This window comes from Mesoplodon densirostris, chromosome 14 (genome assembly GCF_025265405.1).
Source record: "Mesoplodon densirostris isolate mMesDen1 chromosome 14, mMesDen1 primary haplotype, whole genome shotgun sequence".
Classification (NCBI taxonomy): Eukaryota; Metazoa; Chordata; class Mammalia; order Artiodactyla; family Ziphiidae; genus Mesoplodon; species Mesoplodon densirostris.
Window position 1 is genome coordinate 6,884,781 of NC_082674.1, and position 27,254 is coordinate 6,912,034.

At 47.0% G+C, this 27,254-nt stretch overlaps 1 protein-coding gene and 1 non-coding gene across 3 annotated transcripts in view; one reads left to right on the plus strand and one right to left on the minus strand.

Moving 5' to 3' along the window:
* Positions 1-230: 230 nt before the first annotated feature.
* Positions 231-303, minus strand: TRNAG-UCC (transfer RNA glycine (anticodon UCC)). The gene has a single exon. It is a non-coding gene; the product is annotated as a tRNA-Gly (tRNA).
* A 15,661-nt stretch (positions 304-15,964) lies between these two features.
* The window catches only part of ASAP2 (ArfGAP with SH3 domain, ankyrin repeat and PH domain 2), a 156,977-nt gene continuing 145,687 nt past the window's right edge, over positions 15,965-27,254 (plus strand). For both annotated transcript variants that reach the window (XM_060117389.1, XM_060117390.1), the window contains exon 1: positions 15,965-16,175. In XM_060117389.1, coding sequence (XP_059973372.1) covers positions 16,050-16,175 — 126 coding nt within the window. In that variant the 5' untranslated portion in view covers positions 15,965-16,049. The remainder of the gene's footprint in view (positions 16,176-27,254) is intronic.

Genomic DNA, 27,254 nt, shown 5'->3' on the forward strand with positions numbered 1-27,254 from the left:
AGCCTGGATTCCCTTTATAAACACACAGCCTAGTAATGGGGACTGACATATGATGTGAAAAATACTATAATAGAATAATGAACAACACACCTTGAGAGCAGAGATGGAGATATGCCCAGCTCTGCCTGGGGAGAGGGTGAAGGATGGTCTGTGAATTTTAAGGATTTTGAGTTGAGTTTTTAAATTTTTTATTATTATTTGGCTACACTATAGGGCATGTGGGATCTTAGTTCCCCAACCAGGGATCAAACCCGGGCCCCCTGCATTGGAAGTGCAGAGTCCTAACCACTGGACCACCAGGGAAGTCCCTTGAGCTGAGTTTTTTTTTTTTTTTTTTTTTTTTTCGTTATGCGGGCCTCTCACTGTTGTGGCCTCTCCCGTTGCGGAGCACAGGCTCCGGACGCGCAGGCTCCGGACGCGCAGGCTCAGCGGCCATGGCTCACGGGCCCAGCCGCTCCGCGGCATATGGGATCCTCCCAGACCGGGGCACGAACCCGTATCCCCTGCATCGGCAGGCGGACTCTCAACCACTGCGCCACCAGGGAGGCCCGTGAGCTGAGTTTTGAAAGATAGAACTCACTGAGTAGACAAGAGCCAATGGGCATCCTAGAGAAATGAAAAGGCTCACGCTAAGATGCAACTGTGCAGAAACGCACAGCACTTTGGGGCACTATAGATGGTGGGACCCATTCCCCAAACTCAGCCAGAGAGACCTTTCAAACATGAAGTCTGCTTAAAATGGTTCTGTGGGGGCTTCCCTGGTGGCGCAGTGGTTGAGAGTCCGCCTGCCGATGCAGGGGACACGGGTTCGTGCCCCGGTCTGGGAAGATCCCACATGCCGCGGAGCCGCTGGGCTCGTGAGCCATGGCCGCTAAGCCTGCGCGTCCCGAGCCTGTGCTCCGCAACGGGAGAGGCCACAACAGTGAGAGGCCCGCGTACTGCAAAAAAAAAAAAAAATGGTTCTGTGGCTTTCCATTCCCCTAGGTAAAGTCACAAAGTCCTTACCATGGAATCTTCTGAGCCCTTCCATGACCAAGAAGCCCGCTGGCCTCTCCAGCTTTCTCTCTCAGCACTCGTAGGCCACTCTTCCCTTCAGCTGCTTGCAAACACGCAGAGCTCTCACCTGTGACTCTCTGCACACACTGGCTCTCACCACCAACTTCCAACTTACATTAGTTTCTTACTCATTCCTTTGGATCAGGGGCCCACCCTGCATCCTAGGCCAGGTGATGTCCGTCTGCTCTGCTCTAGCAAAGCACCCATTGAACTTGTTTGGACGTTCTTGTTCAAAGTCTGTCTTCCACCTTCGATTGTCTGCTCTAGGGGATCAGGGACTGTGGGTACCTCACTCTCACCACTGGATTATCAGAGCCCAGCACAGGATCTGATACACAATAGGAATTCGAATGAACAAATGAGTCAAGTGTGATTGCATCTCTGGATATATGTGAGGTTTGATGAGAAATTAGGTTGAACAGTTACACAGTCTAGACTGTGACTGACCTTATACAGCACACTAAGGAATTTGGATTTTATTCGCAGACTGTGGGAAGCCATTACTGGATTTCTTTTTTTTTTCTATTTTTTTGGCCTCACCGCAAGGCTTGCAGGATCTTAGGATCTTAGTTCCCCTACCAGGGATCGAACCCAGGCCCCCGGCAGTGAAAGCACCGAGTCCTAACCACTGGACCGCCAGGAATTTCCTGGATTGGCAATTTTTAATAATTAAGTAATTAATTAATTAATTTTTGGCTGTGTTGGGTCTTTGTTGCTGCGCGTGGGCTTTCTCTAGTTGTGGCGAGCGGGGGCTACTCCTCGTTGCGGTGCGTGGGCTTCTCATTGCGGTGGCTTCTCTTGTTGCGGAGCATGGGCTCTAGGCGCGCGCACTCAGTAGTTGTGGTGCACGGGCTTAGTTGCTCTGCAGCATGTGGGATCTTCCCGGACCAGGGATCGAACCCATGTACCCTGCATTGGCAGGCAGATTCCTAACCACTGCGCCACCAGGGAAGTCCTGGATCTGCATTTTTGAAAGGTCGTTCTGGGAAAGATAATCCCTGTACCCGTGCAAACAGGAGGGGTTAGAGAGGTGTCTGGACTGGAAATGGGAGGATTTGTTATAAAGCCCGTTCTTCATGCACAAAAGGGCTAAGGACCTGAATGAATGAGGGATGAGGAGTGAATTGAGGGGAAGGGGACAACTATGTGTATATTAAACAGGTGGAATCATCAGGATCTGGTGACTGACTGGACGTGTGAGATGAGGAAGGGGAAGGATTTAGGATGGTGACGCCGTTTCTGTTTCGATAGCTAGATGAGAAAGAAGAGCGAATTAGATGAATAGAACCGTGAAGTGAATTATCCTTTTATTTGGGTTGTCATTCCCTGGGGCCTTGGTCAAAGAAAACCATCTTTTCTACGGCTTCGGATTAGCCTTTCTGAGCAAGGAAGTGAGGTGTCTTTTATTCTGTGAGGGACCCTTACACTCAAGAAGTGTAAGGACCCCTTGTTCAGTCTGTAAGCCAGGTGGGCTCTGAGGCCCTACTCAACCCATCTGAGTCAGTCCTATCCTGTTCAGCATGGCCACCCTTCTATCCGACTCAAGGTCTATAAGATGTGCTCTTTGCTTCTAAGGACTCCGGGCTGGACTGCGGTGTCATTTTATGGAGCGGGGCACAAAGGAGGCATTGATCAGCTGCCTTTGCTCCCATCAAGCCCCTCAGTCATTCCTCTGCCGGGTCCTGTCTCCGGTGTAACGACTCCAACTGACCCAGCGTGCCTGACCCCGTTTCCAGAGGTCTGGCCCTGTGCGGGCCTTCTGACCACGTTTGGGGCTCTACCCAGTTCAGGACAGGACTCTGGTGGAGCCTGGAAGCCCAGGCCCAGAGCTGCTGTGCTCAGAGCCTGATGGAAAATCTGAGCAGGGCCTGTGCAAACAGCACAGCCCACTTCTTGGCATCTGCAAGAGGGCCTCACCAAAACGCGATGCAGTCGGTGAGGTCAGCTTTGGCTGCGAACCTCGAACAGAGCGGGAGCGTCCAGGGGAGGAAGGAAGGGACGCTGGTGAGCACGTTGCCAGGGTGTAGCCCTCGTTTAAAAACAACCACAGAGAAAGGAACCCTTGGAGGAAAGGTCCTTGCCTCCAGACCCAGAGGCACTGGCCGTGGCTCATCTGATGTCTGACCAGGGCTGCCCTGAGCAGTTCGTTCAACGCTGCCTCCCGGTCAAGTTAAAAGGCCTTAGAAAACAACTCACAACCCCCTTCCAAAGAGAGTCATACACACAGCCTCGCAGACACTGGGAATTCCACAGAGCTGAGAAAATGAAGTCTCTGTTTAAAGCCATGGCTAGGCCTCTTATATGACTAAGGGTTATTGCTTCTGCTTAGAGGCAGGAAATATCCACAGCTCCAAATCCTACAGGCAAACCAAGCCCTCCCTGAGTGCCAGTTAAGCAAGCACTTTCAGAATGTATACTGGGCATTTTCAGATCCCGTGGGAATGGTTTTGCTGTCAGATTAGAATCGTGTCAGGGGTTGCCCAGAGGGCTGAAATTAATGGTCTGTGAAGGGGGCTTGCTGACTTAAAACCTCCCCTCTAGGATTTGCCCTGACGCATGCATGCATTTGAAAAGAAGTCCCAAAGTCTTTGTTCGGGGTTTCTCCTCTAAAATGCTAGATAAAGCTTCCCAAACTTGCTTTATCTAAAATCTCCCAGAGCACGTATTAAAAATCTAAATTTCCAGGCCTCTCTCCTGAAGACTGATTCAGTGGGTCTAGAGTAGGGCCTTCTGGAATCTGGATTTTTTTTTTTGAGAATGTTCTCCTTTTAATTTTGATTTATTATTATTATTTTGGAATCTGGATTTTTTAAAAGGGTCCCTGGAAATTCTTGTGATGAGGCAAATAACAGCAGTGCTTTTCAGTCACGGGGTACTGGTAGAGGGGAAGGCCGGCCCATGGTCATTCCCCCTGCACCCCTGACAGGTAAGCAGTGACCACAACGAGGAGGAGACCACGCTGACCTGGGTGACCACAGGGTGACATGGGGACAATAGGCAGGAATGCCCTGGGGGAAGGAAGCTGCACCAGGACAGGGTGCAGAGGTAGGGGATCTTGTCAGCCATTCTCCATTTCCTCAAAGTTTAAGAGAAGATCATCTCTTAATGAGATGTTCTAAATAAGGCTGCATCTGCTGGGATTATGAATCATAACTGTAGGATTGTTTAGAAAGGACATGTTTGGAACATAGTGACAGGATGGAATAAATTGACTGTCTAGAGAGTTGGGAGAAAATGTAATTATCGGGGAGGTTTCCCTGGGACTTGACACCAGATCGCATGGCAGCAAGTCAGAGGTTCTCTGGTGTGACCTTGAGCTCCTCTTCCACTGACTGAAGAATGCCTCTCTGAAGGGTGTTTGTTTGCTTCTGGGCATGAAACCAGGTGCCTCTGCAGACACCATTTCACCATCATCTCTGTATTCCCAGGGTCCAGCACAGACAGGGCCTGGGACATGGTACACCATCCATGAGTGGCGCTTAATGGCTTTAAGTGGCATCTTTTATATTTTTTGAACTTAGGGCTCCGGGCACTGTGAAGGAGACATCTGACTCACAGCCAGTGCAAGATTTGATTCTGCTTTTCTCTATAAAGCCTCAGGAAATGCTTAAGAATGGGGGCATTTCAGAGATTTATTCTCAAGTCTTTCTGTATTCATTCCGCTCTTCAGACTCACGCTGACTCAGGTCCGTCCCTTCAAACGGATGCGCTAGGAAACCCTCCTGGACACAAAATTAATAACCCAACAGCCCGGATGCTCAAATCCCCCACTGCCTCGAGGGTGAGCTCCTTCCTGAGGAAGCTTCGCTCTCTTTCTTCAACTCAGCAACGTGCTCTGTAGTCCCAGCTGGAATGTGTCACTGAAACACTGAGCAGTGGAAGCCTTCTCTGACAGCTTCAATTATCAGCTCAAGGAATAAAAACAAAAGTCAGGAAGAGGTGTCAGAGGCAGAAAAGCAGCACAGAATTGGGTCCTCCTGTATCATGAATAATGTGACGGAATATGTTTTTCTCCTAAGTTGTAGCTCCATTTGGGGAGTTTGCTTCCTGAAGGGGCATTAAAAAGGCCTTGTTTGACAATTTAGAAAACTAAATGAGCCAAAGAAAGATTTATCTGCGATAGAATCACACTATGTTTTCAAGGGTGAAATGTATCACTAATAATAGCTTTTAGGGAGCAACTACTGTGCGCCAGGTGTTTTTACCTAGATCATCTCTAATTCTTGAACAGTCCTGCTAGACGAGTAGTAGTGACTCCTTTCACATATCCCCGTCTTTCCAGTGGAGAACTTAAGGCTCCCAGAGCAATTTGCTCAAGGTTACAGAAGGTTGGAGGATTTGAATTTTGGACATGAACTCTAGAAGTCACACTTTTTTTTTTTTTAGTCTTTAACACTTTTTATGACACTAATCTGTGTTTTGTTTTGGTTACAGCTTTACTGACATATAATTCACATACCATACAATTCAATCATTTTAAGTGTACAATTCAATGGCGTTTAGCATATGCACAGAGTTGTACAACGATCACCACGAGCAATTTTAGAACTTTCCCATCATCCAAAAAAGAAACATGTACCCTTTAACTATCACCCTCCTGTTCCCCCAGCCCCTCCACTGCCCCCAAGCAACCAGTAATCTATTTTCTGTCTTTACAGATTTCTATATTCTGGATATTTCCTATAAGTGGAATCACACAATATGTGGCCTTTTGTGTCTGGCATCTTTCACTAGCATAATGTTTTCAAGGCTCACCCATGTAATAGACTGTATCAGTCTACTTCCATTCCTTTTTATAGCTGAAGACTATTCCACTATTTTAGGGATTTGTGTTCCTCCCAAATTCCTGTGATGAAATCCTAACCCCTAATACCTCAAAATGTGACTTTATTTGGAAATATCAATAGAATCATAGCAGATATAATTAGTTAAGATGAGGTCATATGGAGTAGGTGGGTCCCTACTCCAGTATGACCAATGTCCTTATAAAAAGGGGACATTTGAACACAGAGATATGCACACAGGATGAATACCATGTGAACATGAAGAGAGAGATAAGAGTTCTGTTTCTACACCCCAGGGAACACTGAAGACTGACAGCAATCCACCAGAAGCTACGAGAGACGGATGAGATAGATCCTCCCTCCCAGACCTCAGAAGGTATCAACTTTGCCACAACTTTGATCTTGGATTTCTAGCCTCCAGAAGTATGAGATGATAGGTTTCTGTTTAAGCCATGCAGTTTGTGGTTCTTTGCTACAACAGCCCTAGCAAACTAGTACACGTTATATGAATTTACCACATTTTGTTTACCCATTCATCAGTTGTTGGACATTTGAGTTATTTCTACTTTCTTGTTATTATGAATAATGCTGCAATAAACACTTGTGAACAAGTTTTTGTGTGAACACGTGCCCTCGTGGAATTGCTGGGTCACATGGTAACTCTATGTCTAAACTTTTGAGGAGCTGCCAGACTGTTTTCCTTAGTGGCTGCACCATTTTACATTCCCACCAGCAGCGTTATGAGAGTTCTAGTTTCTCCATATCTTCAGATCACTTGTTATTATCTTTTTTATTATAGCTATCCTAGTGGGTTTGAAGTAGTAGCACGATGTGGTTTTGGTTTGCATTTCTCTCATAACTATAACGTTGAGCATCTTTTCATGTGCTTCTTGGCCATTTGCAGATCTTTCTTGGAGAACTGTCTATTCAGACCCTTTGCTCATTATTTTCATTGGGCTGTCTTTTCATTATTGAGTTTTAAGAGTTTTATGTTCTATATTCTAGATACAAGTCCCTTACCAGATATCTTACTTGCAAATACTTTCCCACAACCTGTGGATTTTTTTTCACTTTCTTGATGTGCCTTTCAAGCACAGAAGTTTTTAATTTTGATGAAGTCCAATTTATCCATTGCTAAATAGTGTTTTAGCCAACTTCTTTGGCTCCACCCTTGCCTGCAATCATTTTTCCAAAAGCCGTCAGTGATCTTTTTCATTTTTAAGTATAAAGCAAACTCTGCCCATCCTTCTTGTGCAGGAAAATCACGAAGATTCTGAGGCTCTATGTGATCTGTCCCCATGCACCTCCATCCTCACCTTACTTCATCTTTTTTTTTTTTTTTGCGGTACGCGGGCCTCTCACTGTTGTGGCCTCTCCCATTGCGGAGCACAGGCTCCAGACGCGCAGGCTCAGCGGCCATAGCTCACGGGCCCAGCCACTCCGTGGCATGTGGGATCTCCCAGGACTGGGGCACTGAAATGCACCCAGAACCCGTGTCCCCTGCATCGGCAGGCAGGCTCTCAACCACTGCGCCACCAGGGAAGCCCCCCTTTTTTTTTTGATGTTGATGTTTCTCTCGCAACATCCCAGCTGCTCTGAACTTTTTTCTGTAAATGTCTACCCAGTTCCTGCTATGGGACTTTGCACTCACTGTGCTTTTGTAATATACTCACCCGCTCCTTCTTTTCCTCCTGGACTCAGCCCAAATGTTACTTTCTCCAGGAAGTCTTTCCTGATTGCCCTAATGCTGCTTCTCCTCACCCACCCCAGATACTCTTTATTACATCACCTGTTCCATGCCTGTCGATGGGACTCACGTGAAATTAATTTATTTACGTATTTACTTACTATCTGCCTTTCCCTGCTAGAATCTAAGTTTGATAACAGCAGTGGCCTTTTCTGGCTTGTCCACAGCTACATCCTAGTTTGGGGGACAGTGTTTGACATACAGTAGGTCGTTAGTAAATGACGGTTGAACTACCGAGCAATGGAGTACAGCAGCAACTAGACAGAATGGATGACAGCCTGGTACTTCAGAACCGAAAGGAACCTCCATGAATCTCAGCATTAGAAAGAACCTTAACCCTTTAGGTTTTATCAAGTCCCATTAGTACAGTATAGTTGACATATTTTGGGCTTCTGACAGGATGGGAAAGCTAAGTTCCTGCTTGTGGTGTATGTTTCCTTCACGTACTCTAGAAAAAATTTCTCTCAAAATTTTCTTCTCAAATTTTAAAGTGCAAATTACCTGGGGGTCTTGTGAAAGTTCAGACTCTGATTCAGTAGGTCTAGGACTCTGCACTTCTCCCAAGCTCCCAGCATCAGTGATGCTGCTGCTGCTGGTCTAGGGACCACAGTTTGAGTAGCAAGGCCTGAGGGGACACAGTGCCTCAGTTCACATGGGGCGAAGTCACTCCACCACCAGGTGGAAACCAGCCACGCAGTAAGGCTTCCAGTACTGATATCAAGGGAGGAAGGCTGAACATTTCAATCTCTGAAGAGGTCAGGTCATCAAGCAACCTGCCCCCCATCCCCAAGGCTTGACTTCCCTCTACAAGCACATCTTTACTCAAGCTGACAGAGAAGGAATAGCCGAGTGTGCCACCCCTGCATCTCTCAAACCTACGGATTTTCCTTATATTGAATGGATATGTCTTCTCCCATTTTGTGTGTTGGAAGAGAAGCACCTCCAAGCAATTCAATCCACATTTGTTGGGCACCTACCGTGTGTGCGCCCTGTGTTTTGGAGCTGGAGGTGCAAAGATAAATAAAACACGGGCCCCTCTCCCCCAGAAGCCTAGTCTATGATGTCAGTGAGATGAGAAAACAAATGCTCTGGTCAGGATATAATGTGAGACTTTCTGTAACAGAAGCATCCAGTGCTTTGGGAGAGCTGAAGCATTTTCTTTCCAGAGTGAAGGTAAGGCTTATCAGTTCAGTGAAACGAAAGCTCCCATCTCATCTGACTCATTGTTTGGCTAACGTGATTGCTCCACACCCCAATGAGAAGAGAGAGGGTGCTGCGGGGCACAGGACGGAGGAAGGGCAGGAGACCTTTTCCAGCATGTTAGGATGTGGAACCGGGCACTTCGTATCCTAGCAAAAGCCCTGGACATATGTCTAAAGCACTGTGGAAGCAGAGAGGAGGAGACGGCTGACTCTGCCTAGAATATTCAGAAGAGACTTCATGGAGGAGAGGTCTGGTTTTGACCCTGAAAGGTGGCCAGAAGTCTGTCAGATGGGCAAGAGGATGCATGCTCCAGGCCAAGGGGCTTGCGGAGGAGGAAATACTTAGGGTTAAGAGAAGAGCGAGAGTTAGGCGTGGCCTGGCGTGGTTAGGGTTGCTGGGCGGTGGGTGCCTGGGGATGAGGCTGGAGCGGTGGGAAAGCTTGAGAGGCCTTCGGTACTGAGTGAGGACTTGACCCCTAGGAAGCAGATTAAAGGCAGAGAACCGTGTTAATGCCCAGCACAAAAGGGCTCTGTGAGCTGGGAAAAATGAGAAGCTTGGTGAGGTTAGAGCGCAGTAAGCAAACTTTCTCTGTGAAGGCCCAGATAGTACTTAAACATTTTAGGTATGTGGGTTGCAACTACTCACCTCCACCACCACTGCGGATAATATGTAAATGCATAGGTGTGGCTGGGTGCCAATAAAACTTTATGAACACTCAGATTTGAGTTTCATATCATTTTCATGTGTCACAAAATATTGTTTTTCTCCTGATGTTTTTCAACCACTAAAAAATGTCAAAACCACTCTTTCCTCAGGGGCAGTACAAAATCACGCTGCAGGCCATCTTTGGTCCCTGGGCCATGGTTTGCCAACCTGGCTGGGAGAAGGTAATAGTTAAGGGAGTTTGGAAGAAGCCTGGGACACATTGTGAGTTTAAACTTAATCCTGTGGCCAATAGGGAACCACTGGAGGTCTTCAGTGCAGGGCCCATGTACAAGTGGCCTGCTGGGCCACCTAAGAAGGTATCCTACAAAACCTAAGAATGGGTCTAAATGGAGGGGAAGAGAGCGATTTGACTCAAGAAAATAAAGTATTGCAAGCACTCTTTAAAAACTTTAGCAAAATTTATTTGCATACAGAGTGCTAATTAAACTTTTTTTGTTTTTTTCATTAAAACAGTCCACACCCTCTGTTGGCCCTGGTTTGTGTTGTTCTAAGTACTTGAAAACAACAAATGGCATTTTCTTAATTACTCTAAGAATTTTTATTAACACAAGTTGCCTTTGTACGTACAGTCCAGTTTATTGAGGTTTTGTCCTATGTGGGCTTTATCCCATCAGCATGACTCAGAGTGGGAAGGTCTAATGTTCTGCCTCTTGGCAGGGAAGATACAATTATACTCAGCAGTGGGCTGGTAAATGTTTAACAACCTGCTCTGCGAAAAATGTCTGTGTACATACATACGTAAGTTTATTTCCATTTAATCCTATAAAGGATGTATAGCACCCAATTTGCAAGTAATAACAAATTATACAACACTGTTTATTATAAATTCCATAGAGCTCATTGATTTTCACAGAACGCTTCTGTTGATTTTTGCCCAACTCTTGTATTCATAGCCAATCAGTGTTTGCAATTCAACCACGACTTGACAAAATAAGACTACAAATAAATGCTTGATTATTATCCAGTTCGGCAGAGAAGTTCCTCATGTCATTGACAAATGAGTGTAGTTCCAACATGAATGCTGGTTAACATTTTTATGTTAATGAGTAAGACAAAAAGTGAAGCCATGAAGATGTCTGCTGTAACTTCACTCAGCTGTCAATGACATGAGTGCCCTCTTTGCTGAATCATATGACAGTTTGCAAATACCGGAAGAATATTACCTCCAATATTTTCACTACTCACAATGTAAAGGCTACAGACATGACACACTTTTAAGTTTAATCTCCATTTTTTTTGGGAGGGGGCAAGGTGATGCCACTGAAAGGTGTAAATAAAGGGAGTGACAATTGTGCTCATTCCTCTCCGCAGAACCCCCTATTTCTTTTTTTGTTTGTTAGTTTCTTTGGTTTTTTTCCCTGTGCTGTACAGTATGTTCTGATTTAGAACCCCCTACTTCTGAGCTTTGAAATCTGAATTTTTAACATTTTCTTGATCCCTTTATTAAGCTTAGACAATCAACAAAACAATAAATAAAGTCTTGATTTTTTATATTTGCCAGTTGCGCTGGTGTAAATACTCCCACTGTGGACGATTTCAAGCTGCCAGAACGTAGAGTTAGGAAGAGATGTGTAGCAGCACACCATTATAGTGGTATTTCTACCGTACAGATTCAAACTACAGTTTGCAAAACTCTGGAAATTTAGCAGTCAGCTCTCTGGAGTCAGCATGAACTGCCTCCAGTGCAGTAGATTATACCTCGTTCATCTAGAACTGACTTTTGCAGTTCAGTAATCAGAATATCTCCAATAGAAAGAGCTTTGTTCAAACAAACAAGCAAACAAACAAAATGAACAGACCTCAAGTACTGATATCTTACTATGAAGTTAGCTATGAATAAATCAGTTTGTCATCTAAATCTACCAGCTTAACAAAATGGTAACATTCTCGGAAATTAGCCCTCAATGTCATCTAAAACATTCCTATTCTTGGGCTTCTCTGATGGTGCAGTGGTTAAGAATCCCCCTGCCAATACAGGGGACATGGGTTTGAGCCCTGGTCTGGGATGATCCCACATGCCACGGAGCAACTGAGCCCGTGCACCACAACTACCCAGCCTGCGCTCTAGAGTCCACAAGCTACAACTACTGAGCCCATGAGCCACAACTACTGAAGCCCACGTGCCAAGAGCCCATGCTCTGCAACAAGAGAAGCCACAGCAATGAGAAGCCCATGCACCACAACGAAGAGTAGCCCTGGCTTGTGGCAACTAGAGAAAGCCCACGCGTAGCAATGAAGACCCAACGCAGCCAAAAACAAATTAATTAAAAATAAATAAATTCAAAAAAAAAACAAAACATGCTTACTCTCAAGTGTCTAGGACCAATGATTAGATTTTCTCAGTAGGAATATGGCCCTTGTAGCAATTCCCTCTTGTGACCAAACGAACATAAAACGTGGATCATGGAATGATGAGATGCCTGCACAGGGAAGGAGTCTTCAAAATTAGCTAGTCCAGCTGCTTTCATTTTACAAATGAGCTGAGTCCAGGGAGGTTAATTAACTTATTCAAAGTCACAGAGAAGCAAAGCTGACATCAAAACCAAAGTTTTGGGGCTTCCCTGGTGGCGCAGTGGTTGAGAGTCCGCTTGCCGATGCAGGGGACACGGGTTCGTGCCTTGGTCTGGGAAGATCCCACATGCCGTGGAGCGGCTGGGCCCGTGAGCCATGGCCGCTGAGCCTGCGCGTCTGGAGCCTGTGCTCCGCAACGGGAGAGGCCACGGCGGTGAGAGGCCTGTGTACCGCAAAAAACAACAACAACAACAAAGTTTTCATTTGTAAAATACTTTCTGCATGCTAATTTTTTTCCCCTAGAGTACTAAGGTGAGATCACTGTGCTAAGTGTATTTAAACTTCTCTCACTTTGGGGATAAATTGGTCCCTTCAGCAACACTGTCTGAGGGTGAATCTTGTTAAGTATGGAAATGAAACTTCTGATTATGATTACATGTTCACATCACTGGCCTGTTTCTTCTTGTTGTTCTTCTATTTAATTACAGTGTTTACCATAGTTCTTTTAAGACACAGATCTCTCCATTCCAAGAGTAATCATTTACAAATTAATAGCAAGTGAACTGGATAAGTCTTGAGTTAAACCAACCAACCCTCAAGCAAATTTCAGAGTTAAGAACATATTTTAAAACTTGATTTGAGAGTGAAAAATCTCAGGTTCTTGAGAACTACTGGGGGCAGAAAATTCCTTTGGAAAATGGGCTGTTGGCCAATCTCAGTGGGCTGCTGAAAATCCCATTTTTGAGAAGAGGATTTCTTACCTCTTTCCTAGAAATGACAAGTCTGCAACACGATGTTTCATTTCTTTTTTTAAAATAATACAAGTCTACAACCTCTTATCTGAAACCCCTGAGGCCAGATGTGTATAGAATTCAGAATTTTTCAGATTCTAGAGTGTTAATACAGCACATACACTAGATATTTTGAGTCACCCCCAGTGGGGTGTCCATAAGCAAGCACATTTATAGTTTGCACTAAAACATAAATATTCATATGAAGTGGGATAAGCAAGACTGTAAATAGTCACATGTCAATTCATTTCAGATCATTTTACCACCAAAATAGTTTTTTTTTTTTAACTTTAGATTTTTCAGAGCTATTTAGATTTTAAAGTTCTAGGTAAGGGGGTATAGACCTATAATGGTTTTCCCATCATGTTCTTCTTTTCTTCATGAATCCAAAAAAAAAAAGTGTGTTTATAATGTTTTCTTGATCCGCATTCAACTTTCTTTTTATTATTATTTGTTGGAAACTACTCATTCTCATTATATTAATCTCAGAGACCCGTTAGCTACGTTTTATTCTGATCTTGCTTTAATTCCAGGCTTTTGTGCTATGCAAGGTTTTTTGAGATTCACAGTGATGGTTGGATGAATAAATTGCTTTGGTGTTCTATCACAGACGTTCTCTTTGCAGTGGACTTGGTGATGACTTGTTTTCCACTAACCTTTGCATCTACTTGTATAACGCAGTGCAGCTTTCCAATTTTATTTTTGTGGCTACTAAAGGTTTCTGTAAAAATACTATTAAACTACAAAAAAAAAAAAGACAGTAACTGCACATAAAGAGAATAAAGAAGAACACGAAGCTTAACTTGGTCCTTGTAGAAGAAGAAGTCTGGATCAGTCTGGTTAATGCTGTACTAGATGTCAAGGAGAAACACTACTTTCTCTTCTTCAATCCTTAAATCCATAGCCTGATAGATACTAGTCCTCTAAATATCAAGACTTGAAAACTTACCCAAGATAAGAAGAACAACAAAACCGTAGCTAGAAAACTACCTAGGAGGGAACAGAATCTGCCTGGTGTACGAAAGGGTGCATTAATATAAGTATTATCTATAGGACTTGAATTGTAGAAAGTTGCAAATAGAGGAAACCACCAAAGACACCGAAAGGGTGAAAAAACATAAAGGGAAGATAGAAGCAGAGATGCTACAGTTTTAACAACGGTAACTTATCGCCTAGTGCAGTTATAAAAGCTATCCACTAATACAGTTATTTCAGAAAGCGAAATTTCATATGCAGTGTTACTAAAATACCAAAGGCCATACATAATGTCTGATCCATGCTGCTACCTCATATAGCAAATTCTTACAAGGGAGCTTAAAAAAGATTGACTGGTCCACTGTCCTTCAGTGTCAGGAGACTGCTTTGTCTCACATATTGAGTTTCCAACGTCTCTCACACTTCCTCCTTTTCAGATGCACAAAAGGTTTTTGTGAAGTTTCTCTTGGGTTTATTGCTGGCAGCTACAGAAACCATGCCACATGCCTGGTGTAGAGTTATGGGGTGTGATTATATTGGACCAGTGTCTTCAGAACTTCTGGATTTAAAAAAAATTTTTTATTAGAGTATAGTTGATTTACAATGTTGTGTTAGTTTCTGCTGTACAGCAAAGTGAATCCGTTATACATATATATATATATATATATATATCCACTCTGTTTTAGAATATTTTCCCACATAGGTCATTACAGAGTGGTGAGAAGAGTTCCCTGTGCTCCACAGTAGGTCCTTGTTAGTTACCTATTTTCTATAGAGTAGTGTGTTTACGTTAACCCCAGTCTCCCAATTTATCCCTCCCCGCCTTTCCCCCTGGCAAGCTGGATTTTTAAAAATAATTATGAGAGTTTCCTTAAGACGTTCAATGAAAATCTGTTTTAACTCAAACTCTTTACTGGGCCAGTTATATATGAACCTTGCCCTCTCTTGTTGCACGTTTTCCTGGTTCTCTCACACACTCCCTGGGTCCCTTCCACTTCCTACAGGAGTACCATTTCAGCGTATTCTTATCAGAGTGGATCCTGGCCTAGTACCCTGAAACCGTTTCCAACCAACCAAGAACGACCGAGGATTTTAGGGAAAAAGCATAGGAAACACGACTGGGACACTGACCAGGGGTCCTGTTAAGCCCTCGGAAGCGCTCCAACTTGGATATGAAGCCCACTGGACCACTCAGTTACTCTCGGGAGCATCGTTTGCCTCCCTTCTATGTAAAATACGTAACCATGTCTTTACTTGCCTCACAAGGTCGTGAGGATTGGATGGCACAAAAGCACTCACTCTATGGTCATTTCTCGTGGCTGTCACCGAATCCCAAGCTGGCGGGCGGGTGCTGCCGGGCGGGGCGCGGGAGGCATCTGCCAGGCGGCGCGCATGGTCCTGCAGGGGGCGAGCTCCTCACACCTCCTCCCGCGCCCAGACGGGCATTCCCGGCGGTTTATGGGGGATACCAAGAAGGGTTCCACGACCGGGGGTGGGGCGGGGACGAGATGAGGGGACGGTGGCTCGGCCCGGGAGGTGTCAAGCGCACCCTGCGCGCGCGCTCGCGGACCCGGGGTGGGAGTGAGTGACGGGAGCTGGGACGCGGCCCCGTCTGACCCGCCGGCCCGGCAGGGCGCGCCCTGGAACCCCGGCGCGCGGCGGGGGCCCGAACACCGAGACAATGCGGCGCGCGGCAGCGGAGGGTGAGCGGCTCGGCGAGCCGGAGCGCGCGCCGCCTTCCTTCCTGCAGGCTCAGCTTCCCGGCGGCTGCGGCGGCGGCGAGCGCGCGGATTGGCGGCCCGGCCCTCCGCGCCGCCCCGCCCCGCCCCGCGCCCGGCCGGCCACCGCCCCCGGCCCGGACCCGCCCCTCTCCGCGGGAGGCGCTCGGGGCCCGCGGCTGGGTGGCGGGTAGTTCCCGCCGGCTGTGCGCGTCCGCCTCGGGGCTCGCTCGGGAGGGCAGGAGGCAGCGGAGCCCTCGGCGCGGCAGGCGGACGGGCCGGGCCCGAGCTGCGCGGGGCTGCGCGCGCGGCCCCTGCTCCCGCCGCCGGGCCCCGCGGGCTGCCGACCCGCGCCCTGCGGCGGCTCGTGCGGCTCCCGCGGCGGCGGCCCGCGCCGCGGCGCTTCCCTTTGTCCGCCGGCCGGGCGAGCTGCGGGCGCGGCGAGGGCGGCGGCGTCGGCGTCCGAGTGGCCGGTCGGAGCCCTCGCGGCGGCTGAGGCGGCGGCTCCCCCGCGGCCGGCCGCCCGCGCTCTGAGGCGATGCCGGACCAGATCTCCGTGTCGGAATTCGTGGCCGAGACCCATGAGGACTACAAGGCGCCCACGGCCTCGAGCTTCACCACGCGCACGGCGCAGTGCCGGAACACGGTGGCGGCCATCGAGGAGGTGAGCGGCGCCGGCGGGCCTCGCCGGGCGGGCGGCTCCGGCCGCAGGTAGCGCCGCGCCCCGCTAACCCGCCCCCGCCCCGGGCCCGGCTCTCGCATCCCGGGAAAAGTTTCTTTTCCTCAGGATCCGGACGTGGCTGGGCGAACCCTGCCTGAAAGAAGCCCTTTGTTCCGTGGAGGTGGCTCGGAGGAGACGGCTGCCGGCTGCCTACCTTGGGCCTTTTTAAGACCCCCCTCTCCGCCCCTCATCCCCTCGCGGGGCCCCGGGCCGGGCGGTACCCACCCCCGCCGTCCCCCCCGCTCCCCGCGCCTCCAACTTTGGCCTGAGAGTCGGGGCCGGCGGTGAGCGGGGACCCCTCGGCCGCTGTGGCCGGGGTCGTCGGCTTGCCCGCGCCCCCCCCCCCAGCGTCCCCCTCTCAGCGCGTGGAGTGCCCCTGTCCCCAGCCTCCCCGGCGCGGTGCCCGTGTGCCCGGGACCCGCTCTGCACGACTCTTGGGTCGGTTCGGGGGACCCCGGCTGCCCAGGAAAGGTGTGCACACCTTAGCCAGGAAGGCCTGACCCGCGCCGTGCCGCGCGGCGCGGCGCCCGGGGAGGAGTGGGAGAGCCGGGCTTCCGATCCAAAGGTCTTTGCTGACCCCCGGGGACGTGTGTCTTACCTGCTCGCAGCCCTGGACGCCTCCCTTCCCCATCAGCCTGGAAAAGGCCTGCTTTTAGTCAAGGTGCAAAGTCATCGTCTAGTGCTAACTAGTAAGCCCTGCACATCCTGCGGAGAGAGCGCTTAGGACCCGCAAGCTTAGGCGACAGTCAGAGCAGCCTGGGACCGAAGGGCAGACAGAGTTCGTGAGTCCAGGGCCACCGCCGACTGTGGTTCGGGGCAGCTCCTCGCCTTTCTGCCCTCATTTTCCTTACCTATCAAACGAGACTAGCAATGCATCCTTTCCAGGGTGGTTATGAGGGTCAGAGACACTGTGTCAGGTGCTTGGTTCATAATGGGGAACTGGTTTACCAGCCACACGTGTGCCAGTGTCGAAGCGATGATTAAATTCCTCTTGGCCAGAATGTCAAGTTACGTTCTTAAAATGGGGTATTGTAGGTATTTTAGAAGGAGATGACTGGGCTAGAGTGAGTGAGGAGAGGTCACCAGAGAGCTTTAAATTAAGCGATGGCATTCAGGTTTTTGCCCACTTGAACAAAGCAGCTGCTGTTAGGAATTGCTTGGGGAAGAAAAAATACAGAATGTTTTCCCTTAATGGAAATTTTTTTCTTTGTAGACATAAACAGTCAATAATGGGCTAAATCAAAAGTAGCAGATTCAACATTTGGAGTGTTTTAAGTATAGTATAGGGCTTCCTTCCCCACTTCCTTCCTCCCCCCCGCTTTTTTTTGTAGAGGAGAGCTGAATGTAAACCTTTTGTAGTGAGCTCTGTGATCCCACATCACTCAATTCTACCTGTATTAGCAAGGCTTCAAGATGATGCCTTCAAATGAGGCAGATGGGGATGAGCGTAGTAAGTTTTTTCAGAAGTGCTGCTTGAAAAGCAAAAAGACATTTTCACGATGTTTTGAAAATACACCATTAACAATGTTTATGGAATGATTGCGGCCCAAGAGGTAGCTGAATCTCTTTTAAGGGAAGGAAGCTTTGTACACAGTGCCTTAAAAAGAAAGCTTAATTGTGTTTACAGTTCTGTTTCTTTTCCCTACTGAAGTTTGTCAGTTAAATATTACTAACACTGGCAGGTGCTGGAAAGCTAGGCAAATAGGAGTTGCTATTAAAATTGGCATATCCTTCCCTGATTAATTTTAGTTTGCACTGTGTAATTCCAGAGCTCTTTTTGTATGCTGTGCAGGAGATTACCCTAGAGCTCAGTTACTGAGCAGATTAAAGAGAGACTGGATTTGGTCATGTTACTAAACTGCAAGCTTGCTCCACGTTGCCATCTAAGAACAAGAATTGGTTAAAGTCTCAAAAATGAAAAAAAACATCATTACAGGTCTGTCTCACTTTAAGCAAATTCAGTATACATACTAAGATAATGGTGCATGTGAGCTTACATTTATGAGAGAACTAAATTTGAAACAGTTTTATTTAACCAGTGATGCCCTCATGTTTTGATTTTAAACAAGCATCTACTCTTCATACTGAAATGAGACATGAGGGTGGGTATTGTGACAAATAAATTTAAATATAAATAAATTTAAAATTTTCAAGTCCTTGGTCCTGTGTTTAAACAAACGTGTCATAGAATTAGTAAACTAATTTTAAACTGGTTAATGTTTGTGAACCTATTATTTCCAAGATAGGTTATGTCTGCTAAAAATCGTCCTACTACTGAAGTGTAAGTTTTTTTTTTTTTTGATATGTACACCTGTAGCTGGAGTATGGGTAGCTAGTGGATCCCTACCCTGTACTATGAACCTCACATCTGTTGTATTTATTCCTCATCCCTGCTTTACACATGAGGAAATTGAGGCTTAGCGAGGTTAATTGGCTCAAGGTTATAGAGCTAGTAAGTTGAAGAGCTAGAGTTTGAACTTGGTTTCATGCTGTTTTCCGAAATGATGCTGCTTTCTGTTACTTTTAATAATGCTGAATTCTCTAAATTACTCCTTTGTCAGATGGACCTGGGTTCAAGTTCACACTCCACCACTGGGCAATTGTGTGAACTTGGATGGGCTACCTAATGTTTTCTCATTTTCCTTGGCTTTAAAGTCTTGATCACAATACCTGTCTACTTCAGAGGGTTGTGAGGGTTTAATGAGATAATACACAGCACAATACCTGGTAGAAAACCGGTTTACTAAATGCTAACTGCTTTTACAGATTACATGATAGTTAATCGATAGAACCTGATGAGGGTGTTTGCCCCCCCCCGGGGGGATTTACATGGGGTGGGGGTGGGGGAGTAAGGGAAAGGAATGGTTGAATGATTAAGTGAATGGAAAACTACTATATGTCTGTTCACTGTTGCTTGTTTTTTAACCAGTTTGTTGTCTTGGCAGCAGGTCAGCATATAGCTGTGTTTTAAAATTTTCACTTTGTGATGATCACTTTCTCTTGGTGAAGTGATTGTTTTGCACAATTTTAGCAAAGTCTGGTGCATCAACTGGAATCTGCCCTGTGTTTTTGGAAATAATGGAACAAAATAAGTAGTTGTGGCTGAATCTGAAAACCCTCCTCTCCCCCCTTTTGGGGTGTTTTATTGCGGTCTCAGTTTCTTTGAGTCTCTGAGCTCTTTGAAATATTCTCAAAATAGGGAAGAATTGTATGCATGTGTGGGATATTCATAGTTAGACCCTCCTTTAGAGCATCATCCATTCTGTCTTGCTTATTTGGCTTTGTCAGATATGTAGTTTTAAAAATAAATTTGATGTTGACTCGTGAGTATTAAAATTTAATCTACGTCCTTCCGGGCCATAATTCTCCACTCTGTTGTCCTTGGTTGCCTTGGAGATCTCATTGCTGTCACAAGCACAGGGTTCTAACTGCGGGGTAGAGAGAGCATCTGGGCTGCACAGACTCCCAGGGGCCTTGCTGTCCTTGGGCCAGAAGCCCCTCCCAGCAGTCATTGGTGGGAACCCAGCCTACGGCCTACGTACTTTTTAGGCAAGAGTGTGATTCTGAATCTTAGCCCTTTGTGACTTGTTTGAAAAACAGCGCTTCCACATCCCAGACTAACAGATTTTAGATTTATTGTCAGAAGGACATCATCTGCTTGCCCGGTCCCTTCTTATTTTCGGAAATGAGCCTCTATGGATCAGACAGGGCCACCTTGTTACGCTGTGTCCTGTAATCTGGATATAGGTGTCTGGAAATGTTCGAGTCATTCAAGGAGGGAATGATCTCTTCTTATGTGATCCCCATTCTCCGCCCCCCCCCATTCAATTTCTCTCTTTCTTGTGATTAACAGTAAAAGTACTAATGCTGTTCGTGGTGGGTTCCAGGCCCTGTCATTCATTCAGTATTTATTAAGTGCTGCTGTGTGCTAGGTGATGGGAGTAGAATTCCCAAGAGGCATGCATTGTCTTTGAAGCAACCTGAAGCTTAGTGGAAGAGACAGATATCCTATAAACAAATCAATGCAGTAAAACGTGGTGAGGCCGTAACCACAAGACTGTCCAGAATCATGGATGCCTAGGGATGGGAGTGGTCAGGTGTGCCTGGGGCCATGGTTAGGAGGAGGGCCTTGCATGATGATGTGCAGTTGAGTCTTGAAGTCAAGGTAGTCATCTGTGGCTTACCACATGCTTTAATTACTAAGGTATCTCAGTGTAGTCTCTTGTATCTGCCTCCCAGCCTTAGGTAAGTATTGATCCACTCCTGAGGCGGTGGCCGTCTAGGCCTCTGGTTGGATTTTCATAGCCAATCCACAGAGGGCTGCTCAGGCCACGAATTTGGAATAATCCTTGATTCTTACCCTCTACATGGCCAGGCCCTGATGCCTTTCTTTGTGGAGCACATACATTCTAGACTTGCACTGTCCAATGTGGTAGCCTAAAAATTAACCATTCAGTTTCTCAGCTGCCCTAGCCACATTTCAAGTGCTAATAAAGCACATGTGCATTGGACAGCTTAGGTTTAGAACATTTTCCTCATTGCAGAAAGTTCTGCTAGACAGTGCTTTTTAGACGCTTGCAACTCAGAGAAGGGTCCACTGACCAGCTGCATTGGCATCACCTGGAAGCTTGTTAGAAACGCAGACTGTCAAATCCCACCTTTTGACGGTTTAATAACATCTCCAGGTGCATTATATGCACATTAACGTTTGAGAAGCACTGTTCTAATCCTGGCGGCACATTAGAATCACTTGCTGGGGGCTTGTAGAATAGAGATGCTTGGCCCACTCCATGAAATTCTGACTTAATTAGTTTGGGTGGGGCCTGAAGCATTGGCAGTTTTTAAGGCCACTCCCTAAATGGAGTTGATAATCACTGCAGTAACGTAATGTCAGGTAGTGATAAGTGCTCTGAAGAAAAGTTACACAGAATACAGGAATAGAATGTGACTCTGGAGGCAGGAAACTGAAATCAGGAAAGGCCTCTCCGAAGAGGTGGCATTAGAGCAGAGCCCAGAAGGCAGTGAGGAAGTAGCCAGGGGAGAGCAGCACGTGCAAAGGCCCTAAGATGTGCCTGGCTCAGGCCCTGTTGGAGGAGAGAAGTGGGCGTGGGAGAGGGTGAGGGCCAGGCAGGGCCAGGTCACAGGAGGCCTTCTGGGTCTTGGGAGGGAATTGGAGTTTGTTCTAGCATGGTGGGAAGCCATTGGAGGGCTTGATCTGATTTACATTTTAAACCTTTCCCGGTGGTTGCTCCAGAGAGAATAGATGGGCAGCGCATGAGAGAAAAGAGGGGGACCAGTTGGGGCCCGGGGGTCATCCAGGCAAGAACGTCGTGGCCTAGGTGGTAGCAGTGGGGGTGACGAGAGGTCCGATGGAGACCCTCTGTGTTGTCTGTGCTGTGGGGCGAGAGGGACAGAGCAGGGCTCCCGTCCCAGCAAAGGCAGAGGCCAGGCTCGGTTCACTCGGGCACTTGAAGAACGGGGCTCCTGGTGTCCCTGCAGCAAAGCTGACACTCTCTGGAGCTACTTAGTGTTGGTATCAAGGCCGGCTGTGTGCTGCTCAGCATGACTGGCTGTAGAACTTGTGTTGGGGCCAGTGCTGGATATTCATTTTGTTTTCTGCAGACACCAACAAGGGAAGGGAGAGATTAAGCAGAGTTGTGTAGACAGAGCCGGCGGGGTATGTCTGCTTCTCTCGTCTGCTGTAGGCAGACGATAGCAGGTGACGCTTTCTTAGCTGTGTCGATGCCTGGGATACTGTCCCCATTCAGCTCCCTAAACACTCCTCTTTCCCACTACAAAGAGGTGGTGAGTTCACCTAGTCCTACCACCATAGGAAACTGCCTTCTTTGCCTGTACTTTCTGTGTCACGTGGCCTTCAAGTGGTTGCCAGGGCCCTTCCAGGTACTTTTGTACCATTATCGTTTTATCATGTGGACGATGTGGAATATATGGACTATCAACCAGAGCTGAAATGCTTGGGCTGTATTTTTATTTGTATTTGGTTGTGTTGGGTTTCTTGATTTGTAAATGTGCATGGGCATCTACCAGTATTTTGTTACCACCAGGGGCCAGTGATGGAAAAGTGGGTGGGACGAGCTCCTTCCCTATAAAGCACTTATTTTCTCATCTTTTGTGTGCAGTTAGTGTTTATCCTTTTAGCCCCCCCCCCTTTTTTTTTTTTGCGGTATGCAGGCCTCTCACCGCTTTGGCCTCTCCCGTTGCGGAGCACAGGCTCCGGACCTCAGCGGCCATGGCTCACGGGCCCAGCCGCTCCGCGGCATGTGGGATCTTCCCGGACCAGGGCACGAACCCGCGTCCCCTGCATCGGCAGGCGGACTCTCAACCACCGCGCCACCAGGGAAGCCCTATAAGTATATCTTTTGTTGGTGTCGCAGGTACTGCTAATACTACCACGGTGTATTGCTTACATTCATAATTGAGGGAAACGCTAAATTTCATTTGGGGGCTCATGAAATCCAGATGTAATTCTTTTTTCCAACCCAAGTTTATGGACCCCCCTGAATTCAGGCTAAGAATTCCAGGCTTATTGGTAAGACTGCTTTAGTTAATTGTATTTTGCAGTGAGTGAGTGAGTGAGTGACTCTGCAACAGTGCTCCTTAAACAAGCTTCATAATGATACCGTCATTGTGATGAATTGGTTCTTCGAGTTGAGCAGAGAGGGGTGACACCTGAAGCCAGTGTTATAGTTATCCAGTAGTAAAGGTGCTTAGAGGAACTAGGGGTGGAGGGTAAAGCTGTCAGTTGTGCTTTGACAGCCATGGTGCTCTCTGCATTTTTTCAAGGTCAGGGCTTGGCAGTTTCTCATGTGGTCCTGGTTTAGTTCATACCTTCATGCATGCCTTGGCGTTCAGCAAAACTGTGAACTGCATCTGATGAGTCCTGTAGTTAGGACCCTGAGCTGGGCCGCCAATTCTCCTACTTTTACCTTTCTCGTTTTTCTGGTTTGTCATATGCTGTCCTTGACTCTGTAGGGCAAGCTTGGGTGTGAAGTGATAGATTTACAGGTACCTTCCGCCCAGAGCTCTAAGGCAGACTTTGCGTTCTGTCGTGTTTTCGGTGAGGTTACATGTTTGAAACGATGCTGTTGTTGCATGAGTGTGTTTGGGGTATCTGCAGCATGACTGAAGCGTTCCTGTCAGTCCCTGTTGTTGTTTTTTCCTTGCCTCTTCTTTTAGCACTTATTGGGCGCTTCCTGTGTGCCAGGCATGCTTTAAGTTCTTTACACGTATTAACTCCTAACTTGCTTGATGATTACAAAAACCCTGTAAGGCTCAGAGAACCTGAGCCACTTTACCAGGATCACAGAGCTGGGACGTGGCAGAGCCAGGATTCAAACTCAAGCGTTTGGACACGAGAGAGTCTGCTCCTGTAGCCGCCAACTGCCTCTGTAGAGCCTGGACCGGAAAAGGCCCTCCACGTTGATGGCTCTGTGACCAGCACGACCCCTCTCTTGCTGCCTTGCGCTGTGATGCATCTACTGCGTTTCCTGAGTGGATGCTTCTGAAGAACCCTTGCTGCCACTGTTTCCTCTCTGCCTCCTCTGTCCGTGTTGCTGCAGAAATGGTTCCTCGTTACTCTCTTCACCGCTCTGCCGACATGCCCAGCCCTGCAGTGCCGAGTGGCCCCGGGCATTGCGCACACCCTGGCAGGAGGCCTGCCCTACTAACGGGATTATTAATGACATCATATCTCCACGCGGTGCTGAAGATGGCTTTGTCAGGGTGATTTTATACACAGATGCTCGCAGTCAAGTCGGCTGGCTGGTGAAGACGGTTCCCTCTAATGGTGAATTCCCTCGGCGTCTAGGATTCTAGCCAGGTGACCCGGATTTGGGGGCCTCTTTCCCTAGTTTCCCAGAAGAAATCTTAATAGAGGTTTTGTGTTTGTTTTTAACACCAGCCCTACTTCTGGGTTAAGGGCTGTGCTGTGTTTTAAATTGCTTGTTTTGATTGCTGAATCCTTTCCCCTATCCTATCTGCTGTAGATCCTGTTATCTCTATTTTATAGTTGAAGAAACCGAGGCTCAGACAAGTTCCATGACTGCAGGTAGCCAGCCCGCCCCGGAATTAGCGGTTGATAGAACCAGGAGTTCTAGCTAGTCCTAGTCCTAGCTGAGATTCGCCTGTGTGCATAGGGGTGTTCCTCCTGCTGGCCCTTTAATGCCTCACCTGACGGTCTCCTGCTGGGATCTCTATTGCCCGTGAAGTTCCCTCTTTAGGTGTTTCTCTGGGCTTCTTTAGTGCAGGTTGATAGTTGTCGACTTAGGTCATCAGACTCTAACTCCTGGGGAGGTACTTAGCCTCAGAGGTGTTTATTAAGTGGCCTTAACTGTTTTGGAGTGAGTTAGAAAGGTACATCTGCCTCCCCACCCTCCCCCTCAGAGCTGAGGGACTGAGGACACCATCAAAGCTGCTTGTAAAGGACTCCAGAGCCACGTAGCCAGGGATCAGGTCCATGCACTGTTCCCTCCGTGTCAGCAGATCTGTGTTTGGAGAGGCGACCGCTGAAGGGGGAATCACAGGTGTGGCTTGTCTAGGCAGTCTCCGTGAGGTGTTGGCACCCTGCTGCCAGTTAGGGAACTTTGGGGAGATTCTGAGAGGAAGGGACATGTTAAGTCTTTGTGCTGTATTTATTCCTCTGATAGCCCTGACCTGTTAGCTACCTAGGTGCTGGGCCTTGGGCAGCTGATTTCACGGGTCCAGGCTCAGTGGCCTCACTTGTAAAGTGGAGGGTAGATGAGACATTTCCTAACATTCTGTGTCTGCAGCACAGTTCACCTGCCTCGTGCCACCCTTTACTTTTTCTGACCACCTCCTCCACTTTCTGCTGGCCATTCGTATTTATACTTTTCAAGAGACTAGAGGTGAAAACAACCCTTTCCTTCTCTACTCCCCCTTTAAAGATTCCCTCCCACAAAATACCACTGGAGTCGATATGGTGGTTGGCCCATGAGCTGGAATTTCATTGGGTGCATCGCTAGTTTAAGTTTGGGACAAATGGGGCTCTGAAGTGCGCTACCCGTCTCACCTTGAGCTGTCTTTCCAGGTGCGTGCCTTGGTCTCTTGATCACAGCTCTGTTCTGCTTTGCTTCTCTGGTGAAAAGATTGTGTTAACGATCACAGGGTTTTGCGATCACTAAATAATTTGGACTGTTGAATTTTAAGTAAATACTGATTTTCTGACATCAGGGTTCCAAGAGCTTTTCCCTAGGCTTAGGGGGAGCCAGTATTTCATCACTGGAAGACGTGCTATTATGAAGCCCTGTGGATTTGGTTGTGTTAATATGGTGGCGTGGGAAAAGCACTAGCCAAGGGGTTAGAAGAGTCGATTCCAGTTCCGATGTGGTCTCCACCTTGCTGTATGACCTTGAGCAAGTCACTGCCCTGGATGTAGTATCTCTTAAATGAGGTGTTTGGACTAGTTGATCTCCGACTACTCTCTCCAGCCTGAAAATCTCCTGGTTCTTTGTATCACATACATTCAGTTTGAAAAGACACTAGAATAAATGGTGGGAATAAAAATCGGCAACGAATGGCTGGTTCTTAGTCCTGAAAAAACGTATAGGTTATGAGTTAATCAAGTTGATTAAAAAAAGAACCTTTCTGTGGTTTCCTCAGGTGCTTATTTTTGTTGTTGCTTTTTTAAAAAATTGAGATACAATTCACATACCATAAAATATACCATTTTAAAGTGTCTAATTCGTGATTTTTTTTAGTATATTCACAGAATTGTTCAGCTATCACCTGTATCCAATTCCAGAACATTTTAAAAAATTAGTTAATTTATTTATTTTTGGCTGCGTTGGGTCTTCGTTGCTGCGCACGGGCTTTCTCTAGTTGCGGCGAGCGGGGGCTGCTGTTCGTTGTGGTGCGCAGGCTTCTCATTGTGGTGGCTTCTCTTGTTGCGGAGCACTGGCTCTAGGCGCCTGGGCTTCAGTAGTTGTGGCTCGCAGGCTCAGTAGTTGTGGCTCATGGGCTCTAGAGCACAGGCTCAGTAGTTGTGGTGCACGGGCTTAGCTGCTCTGTGGCATGTGGGGTCTTCCCGGACCAGGGCTCAAACCTGTGTCCCCTGCATTGGCAGGCGGATTCTTAACCACTGCGCCACCAGGGAAGTCCCCAATTCCAGAACATTTTCATCACCCTGCTAGAAAATCCCATGCCCATTAGCAGTCACTCCCCATTTCCCTCTCCCTCAATCCCTGACAACCACTAATCGACTTTCCTCCTCTATAGATTTGCCTATTCTGGACATTTCGTGTAATGGAATTCATGTAACGGAATCATACAGTTTGTGGCCTTGCGTGTCTGGCTTCTTTCACTTAGCATCATGTTTTCAAGGCTCATCCAAGTTGTGGTATGATTCTGTACTTTACTCCTTTTTTTCTGGCTGAATAATATTCCATTGTATGTATATATGACATTTTGTTTATCCATTCATCAGCTGATAGACATCTGGGTTGTTTCCAGATGTTTTTGTCTATTATGTTTATGTCTGTTATGTCTGGGTTGTTTTTGTCTATTATGAAAAATGCTGCTGTGATTATTCTTGTACAAGTTTTGGGGTGGACATATGTTTTCAGTTCTCTGGGTATATATCTAGGTGTGGGATTGCTGGGGCATATGGTAACTCTGTGTTTAACTTTTTGAGGAACTGTCAGAATATGATGTAAAGAAGCTGCACCACTTTACATTCCCAGCAGCAGCAGCAGCAGTGTATAGGGTGCCATTTTCTTCACATCCTTTTCAGCACTTGTTACTGTCTGTCTTTTTGATTGTAGCCATCCTAGTGGATATGCAGTGATCTCTCCTGGATTGACTTGCATTTCCCTGATTGATTACTAGTGGTGTTGAGCATTGTTTCATGTGCCTGTGGCCATTTGTATATCTTCTTTGGAGAAATACCTATTTAAATCCTTTGCCCATTTTAGAATTGGATTATTTGTTGTTTTTTTTTTTTACTATTAAATTGTAAGAGCTCTTTATATATTCTAGAAATTAGAG